The sequence below is a fragment of the Ailuropoda melanoleuca genome, chromosome 1 (assembly GCF_002007445.2).
Source record: "Ailuropoda melanoleuca isolate Jingjing chromosome 1, ASM200744v2, whole genome shotgun sequence".
NCBI lineage: Eukaryota > Metazoa > Chordata > Mammalia > Carnivora > Ursidae > Ailuropoda > Ailuropoda melanoleuca.
The window spans coordinates 184,657,735-184,669,134 of record NC_048218.1 but is presented as its reverse complement, the minus strand read 5'-3'; the positions used below and the strand labels follow the sequence as shown (position 1 = coordinate 184,669,134).

Below are 11,400 nucleotides of genomic sequence, written 5' to 3'. Positions count from 1 at the left end.
TGGCATTTTCCATCCCCCGATGCTTACAAATTCTTGGATTCCATCAGGGAAGAGAGGTGAGTGAAACTGTTCCCACTATTTTTCTAGCATGGAATAACTCTTTTAGTGAAGGTTAGATAGAATCCACTTTGATTATAGTTAATTTTAAAGCCAACTTATATCTCCTTCCAATTAAAGACTATTTCTTGGAATGGGCTTACACTTATAGTGTTTTGGTAAATGTGTCTTATTAATAATTGCATGCATAATTAAGGCCAGCTGAAAGGATTTTGATAATTCGGTTTTCTCTCTTTTTTTTTTGCCTTCCTCTTTTAAGGTTTTTATTTTATCTTTTTAAGTATTCTCTACACCCAACAGGGCTCAAACTTACAACCCCGAGATCAAGAGTTACATGCTCTAATGACTGAGCCAGCCACATGCCCTGCCTTTTTCTTTTTTTAACCAGAAGATCCAACTTCTTCTCTGAACAATACCGGGGAGTGAATTGGTCTGATTTTGAAGTCATTTCCAAAGTGAATTAGGAGACTGAACTCTGCACTGATCTTTATCCTGCTGGATGTTCAAGCTGGGGTCGCTTCACTCCGTGAGAGAGCACCCAGCTCGGCTCCGTTGGTGGAGGTCAACATGGCTGCCTCACAGAGCCCTCCCATTGGCTCCTGTGCAGGCTTCTTTTACTTTCGTTCTACCTCTCTCACAATGGCAGTTTACTTTCAGGGCTAAGAGGTTGTTTTGATCTTTCAGCAATTTCCCAGTCAAGCAGTTTTCGTGTCCTTCACATTTTTGACAGTGACTGGCTTATAAGACAATCCTTCCTTCTCTTGGATGGCCGCTCAGCCCCTTCTCAGGCTTTTTTCTGATTTGTTTTCTCTTTAAAAAGATAGCTTAAGATCCTTTCCAGGAAGTCTTTAAGGCTGTCTCCACGTTCCAGTGTCTAGACTGTGCCTGACCAGAATGTAGGCAAAACGATCTGTGTACTGTCCATCCAAAGGCCCCTCACTTTGATGATGGCAGGAGGTCCCAGATGCTAATGAGAAAGCCTTGGGCTCTCACCAGCACACCGTCTTCATATATACCATTTGACTGATAAGAAAACTGATAAGGTCCCAGGAAGGTTGAGCAACTTGCCACACGTGCACAGGTGGTCAGTGGCAGGACTCCAGACCTGGGCACTTTGCAGTGACCTACATTGTTATTTCTCATTCAGTAGAGGAGCGAAATGGTTGTCTGACCCTGGTTCTGCAGCCAAGTTTCATACCGGGCATCACAGCAGGGATGTAAATGCAGAAGCGTTGATGGTGCAGGCCTGGAGATGTCCCTTTCCATTCCTTCTCTTTCTTTCCTTGCCGACTGGTGTATCTTAGCACCCTGCCTAAGGGGATGGAGTCCTGAAAATATCAGGAGAGGGGTGAGGGAAGAAACCGGGTTAACACAAACACAGCTCAAGTTGCTACTTTGTTGGTTATTATTACAGCAGAGTCTAGATTTAAGGTCCCAAAATAGTCTAAATGTAACACTGTCCAGCATGTCAGTGATACTGTAAGCAAAAAGGGTGTTTGGCAGTAATTGGGTATTTGCAGCATAGTTGGCTCTCAGCTCACCGCACGTAGTCAATTCGCCTTGCACTTGAGCTGCCCGTGCCCCAGGCTCCTCCAGCAACAAAGGCAGAATAGGAAAGGAGTTCAGCGTGGACACACATATTTGCACGTATGCTCACACACATGAATGTCAGTATCTGCACCAGATTATGGTTCTGGGTGGATTCTAACAGGAAGAGAAAGGGTATTTGATATTTTTTCCCATTTGTTTTGCGTTGTGACCTCGCTCTTCTCGTTAGCATGTAGATCTAAGGAACATCTTAAAGTCTGGTTATTTGTTCATGAACAAGATCTATTTATTACCTACTACTAACTAAATTACAGTAATCTCAACAACTGAATTTGTATTAATTACATAGCATTATACAAATGCTATAGCATTTCTCACTGGATAGCCAGTGAGATAAACCCACATTTTTAAGGGTGGCTTTAGGTTTCGGGTTAGATCAGCCTCTGGTTAACAAGTGTCCCTCATTGTGGAAGAAGGTGACCAGCAAGATTTTTCTAGGTGGCAGAGTTATGGAGGCAGAATTCCATTTGCAGCAGGGACTCTCAAATGAACTTCATGGGCATAAATATCCTATCAAAAATGTTTGTTAATTATTTAGTAATTTTTAATACTATATATGTAATATATATAATGATACATAACAATAAGAGTACTATTTTACCCTGATATACACTTTAAATTATTTTCAGTTTATCATCATACTTGGTTACTTCAATATTTATATTCATGTATGAACCCAACTAGGGAGAGATTTTGTTGAATTGAAAGAGTTGTAAAATCTTATAGTTAGTCTGATAGTGGCTTAGGTGTCACCCTCTAGTCTATTCTACTGGTTCCTAAAAAGAACTCACATATTTCTAGAATATGACCCCTCGGTGTTACATAGCCGGCGGGTGTGTGTGTGTTTATTGGGGCCGGGGGTTATCCTACACACTAGACTATCTCCTGAGCTTTCACGATCATCTACAAAATACAGGATTGCAAACTGATCTTTTCCTGGGGAAAAAATGAGCACATATGGCATCCCCAAATCAGATTCACTGTTTTTGCTCATTTATGCAGCCATCCTCTTTTTTGTTGTTGTAAATTAGAAATTTTAACTATATGGTGAGGGTAAAAGTAATGAAAAGCCTCTGTCCTCAAAGAAATTAGAAAAGATATAAAGAAATAAGATATTTATAGATGCTCTTGCAAGAAAAAATCAGGACATTAACAGTGGTGTGATCTGCAAAACATGATAGACATACAGATGGACGGACAGGTAATGTGCTATATATTCTTAATGAAGATGAGTCTACATGTGTTAAGAGCCTGATCTCTGCACTCCAGCTGACCCGTATTCAGTTATTGTTCTGTCACCTGCCAGCTATTTGACTTTGGGCAAGTCGTTTAATCTGAGTTTGCTACTGTAGAAAATAAGGATAGTTACAGCATCTACCTTTTTGGAAGGGTTGTTTGGAGGGTTAAATAACATGACATATAAAAACCCTTTAGAACAATACTTAGCATGTAAACCATCTAAACTCACATTATAAGATCTGTATCGATTTCAGCTCATTTCTGTAATTACTGGTAATGATTCGTTTTTTTACTTTTCTAGATCAGGAAATTTTCATATTCATTGAATTTTAACAGCAACCGGAGGAGAGGTTAGGACAAGTATTATTATTGCCAGTGTGCAGATGCGGAAATGGAAATGCACCCAGGGAACTGATCTGCCCAGGAGTTCTCAAGTCTCCCCACTAAGTGCAGAAGCTCAGTACTCACTTCCAGTGTCAGTCTCCCTTCTTACCTGCCACTGTGTCCAGTGACATTCAGAAAACAAATACAGCTTTCAAAGTATTGTCACCTTGCCACGTACATTGTTTTCACTGCGTAAGATTTTTTTTATTGTTAGAACTTAGATAGAAATGGTTTGGCTAAAGGATTGTATTCAAGTTTTGTTTTGTACTTTCCTCCTAATCAAATTAAACATTGCCTTCTGCCTCTGCTCTCTCATTTACACTAATTAGTGGCTTAGCATTAGAGCCAGGATGACTTCAACCCAGATAATCATGACTTGGTTGGCGCCCTACTGATGGGTGCGTTTCTGAGTGGGGTTTCCTCCTCCCTGGTGGAGACCCTGATGTCAGGAGCCTCTATCGTCTCCCGTGAGGTCCTCGAGGGAGGACATTATACAGCCTCTCCCCTTACTGACAGTCCAGCATGAGATGACTGCCACCCAGCAGGATGGCAAAAAAGATGAGAGGATGGGCTGTAGATCCGCCCTGCGTTCTCAAGGTAACCCTTGCCTTTTCTTTTCAAAGACTGTGATTGCTTAAAGCTTTCTCCAGTCACCTCTAGGAGAACAATAAGCATTCATCACAGATTGGCTTACATTCATCAGGAATACAATTTGATGCACAGATATCTACTTCTGTAAAACATAATGAAAATTTTGAGTTGATGGCAAAATTTTGCCATCCGGAAGCTACTTTTTTTTCTTTTTTTTTAAGATTTTATTTATGTATTTGACAGAGAGTGCGAGAGAGGGAACACAAGCAGGTGGAGTGGGAGAGGGAGAAGCAGGCTTCTCAGTGAACAGGGAGCCCAATGCGGGGCTGGATCCCAGGACTCTGGGATCGTGACCCAAGCTGAAGGCAGACGCTTAACAACTGAGCCACCCAGGCACCCCAACTTTTTTTTTTAATTCTGTTCCATTTTATTTCGTTCCCCACTGTAGCTTTGTCTTCCAAGTTCACTTTAAAAAGAGCTATGGAAATTTTTCCAAGTCTGGAAACAATCCTAACCTAACATTGTTATTTTCTTAATTTTAATCTTTTGAAAAAGCATTGGTTGTAAGCTAGAAGTGAGACTTCGAAATGGTCTTACTTTGCAGTACTGATTTTTTTTTTTTTTAAGAGAGAGCATGCGCTAGCAGGGAGGGGCAGAGGGAGAATGAGAGAGAGAATCTTAAGCAGGCTGCACGCTCAGCACGGAGTCCAATGAGGGACTCTATCTTACGACCCTGAGATCATGGCCTGAGCCGAAATCAGCAGTCGGACACTTAACCACCTGAGCTACCGAGATGCCCCGTACTGCATTTTTACTAGAGTTTCTCTCCTGCTTGACCTAGAGTGTCAGGTCAGTCACTGCTGCAGCTCTAAAAGACAAGAGCAAGACATATGTAATGAGATTACACTGTTTTATTTGTTTGCTTCTGTATTACTTGTCATGTGTCCATTTTAGTAGATGGTTAAAAAGGATTCAAAGATAATATTTTGAAAGAGCAATAGCTCATGACATAGTGCATAGCATTCCCAGTAGTTTTCACATTTATGTATTTGTAGCAGTGAAGTCGAAGTCCTGAATATTGAGCTGGGCATTAAATGTCCCTAACTCTAAAGTCTTTGTATTCTTCCTGTAGGCAACATTTTCTTATATTTGCCATCCATTAATTCATCACATGGTGATTTTTTCTATTAATATATTGAACATTATTCTTGTGATAAAAGTTTTTAAGAAAATATCCAATGTGATGTGGCGACTAGACAGCTCAGTTGGTTAAGCGCCTGACTTCAGCTCAGGTCACGATCCCGGGGTCCTGGGATGGATCCTCGCACCCAGCCCCACGTCCAGCCCCATGTGTGACTCCTGCATCAGGCTCCGCACTCATCAGGGTTTTTCCTTCTGCCCCCCACCCCCGCTCAAGCTGTTTCTCTCTCTCAAATAAATAAATAAAATCTTAAAAAAAAAAAAAGAAAATACCCAGTGTGTTGATAGTTTATAATCCATTTTGTTTGTGGTTTGACTATTGTGTGGTTTTAATATAATTTACATTTGAAGAAATTAAATGAAGTTTTACAACGATATCTCTTAGAAAGTTCTTGAAAGTAGATGTTGACTTCTCTGGCTATAGTATGATGAATTCTTTTTTAAGTGATAAATTTGGATTGGAAGAATAATAAAAAATTTCGATAGCATGGAAGTGTGAATGTTTTGTAGTTTATGGGTTAAAAAGTTGTAACGCCAGCAAAAGATAAATTTTAAAAGGGGGGAAAGGGTGGCACCAACTGGCTCAGTCCATAGAGCATGCGACTCTGGATCTTGGGGTCATGAGTTCAAGCCCCATGTTGGGTGTAGAGTTTACTTAANAAAAAAAAAAAAAAAAAAAAAAAAAAAAAAAATGTTAAGTTGGGGAAAGACCTGAAAAACAATTCACTAAAAACAGTATGGAGCCCTTAAAAATATGAAAAAAAAATGTTCAAACTTTTCATAATTAGAGAAATGCAAATTAAAACAAAACTGAGATGGGATAGCCAGAGAAATCCACATTACTTTTTTGTGTGAGTGTGATAAGAGCACTTAACACAAGGTGTAGACTCCAAGCAAAATGCTGAGTGCACAATAATAGCAGTGAACTATAGGCCCGATACTGTGCGGTAGATCTCTAAGACTTGTTTGTCTCGTATAACCAAATCTCTGTACCCTTTCACTAATAGCTCCCTGTTTCACACTCCCCCGAGGCGTTCAACCCTGTCCCATCCAAGTACTAACCGGGCCCAACCCTGCTTAACTTCCGAGATGAGACGAAATTGGGTGCGTTCAGGGTGGCATGGCCTTAGACTCAACCCTCTGAAACCCCCGTTCTACTCTCTGCTCCTAGGGATCTGACTATTTTAGGTTCCTCATTTAAGTGAGGTCATGTAGTGTTTGTCCTTTTGTGTCTGGAGTATTACACTCAGCATAACATCTTCTAGGCTTGACCATGTTGTTGCACATGGCATGATTTCCTTCTTTTTTAAGGCTCAAAAAATATTCCGTTATATATTAATGCCATATTTTCTTTATCCATTCATCTGTTGATGGATATTTAAGTTGCTTCCATGTCTTAGCTATTGTGAATAATGCTGCAGTGAACATGACAATACAGATATCTGTTTAAGATTCTAATTTCAACTCTTCCAGATGTAAACTCGAAAGTGGGGCTGCTGGATCACATGGTACTTCTCTTTTTAATTTTTTGAGAAATCTCCATACTGTTTATCGTAGTGGCTATAGCAATTTACATTCTCACCAACAGTATACAAGACTTGTCTTTTCTCTACATCTTCAATAAAACTTACCTTTTGGTTTTTTTTTTAATAATAGCCATCCTAATTAGGTGTGAGATGATAGCTCATTGTGGCTTTGATATGCATTTGAAAATCATATTATGATTAATGATGATCCATATAGCTCTTGGCCTCTTGTAAGTCTTCTTCAGAGAAATGCCCATTCAGGTGTTTGCCCATCTTTTATTCAGGTTATTTGGGGTTCTCATGCTATTGAGTTGTAGGAGTTCTTTATACACTTTATTAGATAAACTTTTTGCAAATATCTTCTCCCATTCCATAAGTTGCCTTTTCATTTTATTGATGGTTTTCTTTGCCATGCAGAAGCTTTTTAGTTTGATGTAGTCGTATTTATGTATTTTTGCTTTTGTTGTCTGTGCTTTTCATGTCATACTCAAGAAATCATTGGATAGGGGCACCTGGGTGGCACAGCGGTTAAGCGTCTGCCTTCATCTCAGGGCGTGATCCCGGTGTTATGGGATCGAGCCCCACATCAGGCTCCTCCGCTGTGAGCCTGCTTCTTCCTCTCCCACTCCCCCTGCTTGTTCCCTCTCTCGCTGGCTGTCTCTATCTCTGTCAAATAAATAAATAAAATCTTAAGGAAAAAAAAAAATCATTGGATAATGGTCCCTTATGATCTTTTTTATTCCAGTGGTGTCAGTTGTGATGTCCTCTCTCTCATTTATGATCTTATTTATTTGCATTTTATGTCTTTTTATCAGTTGGAAGTCTTGTTGATGTTATTTTTTAAGAAACTTAACTCTTTGTTTCATTGATCTATTGTTTTGTATTCTCTACTTCATTTATTTGAGCTCCAATCTTAATTATTTTTCTTTCTTTTCCTGACTTCAGACTTAGTTTGTTCTTCTTTTTCTAGTTTCTTGAGTTACATGAGGTGGTAGTTTGAGATCTTTCTTCTTTTTTAATGTAAGGGCTTATTGCTATAAACTTCCTTCTTAGTAAATTTTGTTATGTTGTGTTTTCATTTTTGTTTGTCTCAAGATATTTTCTGTTTCCCTTATATTTCTTCTTTCACCCAATGGTCATTTAAGAGTGTCTTGTTTATCTCCGTGTATTTGTGAATTTTTTCTGTTTTCCCTTTGTTACTGATTTCTAATCTCATTCCACTGCCGTTGGAAAGACACTTGGGATGATTTCAAAAGTTAAGTTTTTCGTGGCTTAGCATGTGTTTTATCCTGGGTATTGTTCTGTGTGTGCTTGAGAAGAATGTGCAGTCTGCAAATGTTGGGTGGAATGTTCTATATCTATCTGTTAGATCCATTTGGTCTATAGTGTTATTCAAATCTGCTGTTTCCTTATTAATTTTCCAACCAGATGAGATCTGTTCATTATTGAAAGTGTACCATTGAAGTCTCCTATTGTAATTGTACTGTTTTCTATTTCTCCTTTCATATCTGTCAATGTTTGTTTTATATATTTAGGTGCTATGAGGTGGGGTGCATATATATTTATAATTGTTTTATCTTGCTGGTAAATCGACCCTTTTATCATTTATAGTGACCCGCTTTTTCTATTATGGCAGTTTTTGACTTAAAGTCTGTTTTGTTTGTTGCAAGTATAATCACCCCTGCTCTCTTTTGGTTACCATTTGTATGGAATATCTTTTACCATTCCTTCATTTTCAGCCTATGTGTGTCCTTAAATGTAAAATCTTTCCTAAGCATATAGTTGGATCTTGTTTTATTCATTCAGTCTGTGTCTCTTGATTGAGGAGTTTAATTCATTTACACTTAAAGTAACTATTCTGAAGGCAAGGATTTACCTTTTAACTGGACTCCAGACCTTATAACAGTCTACTTTAAAGTGGTAACAACTTAAATTTGATCACATACAAAAACAGTACGCTTTTACTACCCCCCCCAGCACACATTATGTTGTTGATATGAGAATTTACTTCTTCTATACTGTGTGTCCATTAACAAATTTTTCTGGTAATAGTTCTTATTTCTCCATTTTGTGATTTTAAAAAAAAGCTTTTGTTAGCACCCTGTGCTACTCATGATGAGGGTAATAAAAGTTGAATTGAGACAGTGTTCATCCATAACTGAAACTCACAACTTGATCAGTTGGTATCAGATTTGACATAGCCCAGCAACGTTTATAAAGTGAAGAGTAATCAATCTATTCACTGTAGCATGGGATTAGTAGAATCAAATACTTTGAAAGTCTGTCCTTGAGGGACTAAGAGAAAAGTATGTTCTAATCTTTACATGAGAACTCTACATTCTTTAACTCCCATTACCATATAATGGCAGTTATATTTACAGTTTGCACATTAAAGAAGACCTGAGATTGTATCCCCAAAAGCTTGAGCTTAAAATACAAGACTGCTATATTAAATTTTCTGTTGACATTAGTCCCAGCTAAGGCTCTGGGAAGAAGAAAGTACTGGCTGTAAATGTCTTCTCCTATTTATCTAAATATGCATTTCTTAGGAAAATTGCCTCTCTGTTAAAGGTATTTTTAATTTATTGGACCAACTTCTAAAATGTATGCCACATTCAAAATCTTACAGTTTCCTATGTTATAGTTCTCTCCTTTATTTAAATCAAATAGATCTGAGGGAAAAAGACACTTAAAACTTCGTATTTCAGTATGAGTTATCTGATTTGGATTTGATGTTTCTTTACAAAACCCAAACTCATTTATTACAGTCATGTTTATCTACTTAGCAGTTTAGGGAACAATTTGGCAATTTTGTGGTTGGTAGGGTTTATGGGCCAGCTGGCTGGCAGGGACCACGGGAAATTGGGCCTGCTGCTAGGTTCCATGGGCAGGTGGTGTTGGTGCTGTGATCCATCATCAGAGCACATTGTTTTCAAGAACTTTCTAAAAAGTAAATATTATTTTCACTCCTCTAAACAGCAGATTTTTTAAGGTGATTATTACCATTACCTAAAAGGCACTAGTAAATAACCAGCTCAGTATAAAGTAATAAACAATATATACAGACTTGTCTTTGTAGTGTTTACAGTCTAACTTAAGAGGCAGAAATTAACATATTCACATATGTAGTCATATATGCAATTTCAAGACTTGTGAAATTAAAATGCTGAGCATCAGGGAGACTATGTAAGACTTGACAAGACTACCTACCTACAATACCTAATGTACATTGGAGGGTCTGGAAATCCCCTTCTATGAAAGTGTATTTGAGCTTTAGACCTTAGATTTATTTTAAAAAGTACTACAAATAAAAAGTACTATGTTTTGAATGTGAGAAGAAATTTTATACACAAATTTTAAATAAGCAAATTTGGCATTGAATAAAATATGAAATCTAAAATAGAATTAAAATGCAAAATGACACGTATTGCTTCACTTTAAAAATACATGTTTAATCTAGAACATTTGAAAAATATTTAAAAAAGGAAAATTTTTAATAGCTCATAATTTAAACATAACTATGATATTTTATGTATTTCTAATATCTCTTTTTTTCTGTGAGTAGAAATATTTTAAAATGTGGTATCCTATTCTACGACATTCTACAATTTCATTCTCAGTGACATGTTTTCAGGTAGCACAATATTTGTGTTTCTAAGAAGTAATCTAATTTTACATTGTTTCTTTATCCTCTTACAGGCATTTGCCTGGTGGCCTGATTTACTGGCAGAGCACGCAGAGAAATTTTGGGCTCTATTCACAGTAGATATGGATACTGCACTGGAGGCCCAACCTCAAGACTCCTGGGATAGTTTTCCTCTTTTCCAGCTGCTCAATAATTTCCTCAGAAATGACAGTAAGCGCTCGTGTTTTCTTTAGTATATTAAATGGGGAGGGACGGAGAGAATGTTGTGTGAATGTGTATTTACAGAGCTCTCACACTCACTCCACAAGATTGACATAGATAACATTAGTGTCTCCTCAGTCTCCCTGACTTTTTCAGGTGGGCTTCTGGGGGGAACCAGTAACATGCCCACCTTGCTCCCCTGGTCTCTGAAATTCCTCTTTTTTCTACCCTCCTGCTAACATGGGCATCTTTCTCAGTGCACCTTGTGAATCAGAAAATCTTCAAAAGTTAGCCTTTCTAAAGCACTTGAGAATACTTACATCTCTGAAAGGCACCTTAGAAATATGTCACAATTCTAGGAATTCCTGCTTTGTTAGGGTTTCTAATATGCATTCTGATAGTATTGTTTGCCTGGGAGGGATTTACTTCCATAAATGATGGTGTAATATTGCTGTGTGGTATGGGTTGCTCTCTCAGTATTGAGAAATTTAAGAAAATGTAAAGGTCCTCTGCTGAGACATTTCTTTCCATGCAATAATGTTTGTGAATTTTCTGATGTGTGGTGTCCTAGCGGCCAGAACAAACCTAGTTTTACATCAGGACTTCATAGGGACATTTCTTAACATACAGATTCCTAGGCCTTTCCTACAATGACTCTTTTGAAGTTTCCCTTAAACCCAACTTTGGTTACTGCTGACAGCCTTTGCTTGAACGCTTGCAGTGATCAAAGCGTCACCAGTTACCTATACTATACAGTTTTTCCCATTGTAGACCAAGTGGGTCTCTGCCTCCTCCTACCCTCTGGTTCTGACTTGTTCTGCTTGATGGATGGAACAGCGTTCTACGATTGTGCATTTTTTTCTCCGAGCCATTGCTGCGAGGTCATTCAGTTCTTCCTCACGTGATAGGGTTTCTGTGCCATTACCCTTCTTACCACTTTCCCCGGCC

At 38.3% G+C, this 11,400-nt stretch overlaps 1 protein-coding gene across 8 annotated transcripts in view; it reads left to right on the top strand.

Annotated features, from left to right (window-relative positions):
- CADPS2 (calcium dependent secretion activator 2) overlaps nucleotides 1–11,400 on the top strand; it is a 544,075-nt gene that overhangs the window by 450,793 nt on the left and 81,882 nt on the right. For all 8 annotated transcript variants that reach the window (XM_034671263.1, XM_034671268.1, XM_019799438.2 and 5 more), the window contains one exon: nucleotides 10,305–10,461. In XM_034671263.1, coding sequence (XP_034527154.1) covers nucleotides 10,305–10,461 — 157 coding nt within the window. The remainder of the gene's footprint in view (nucleotides 1–10,304; nucleotides 10,462–11,400) is intronic.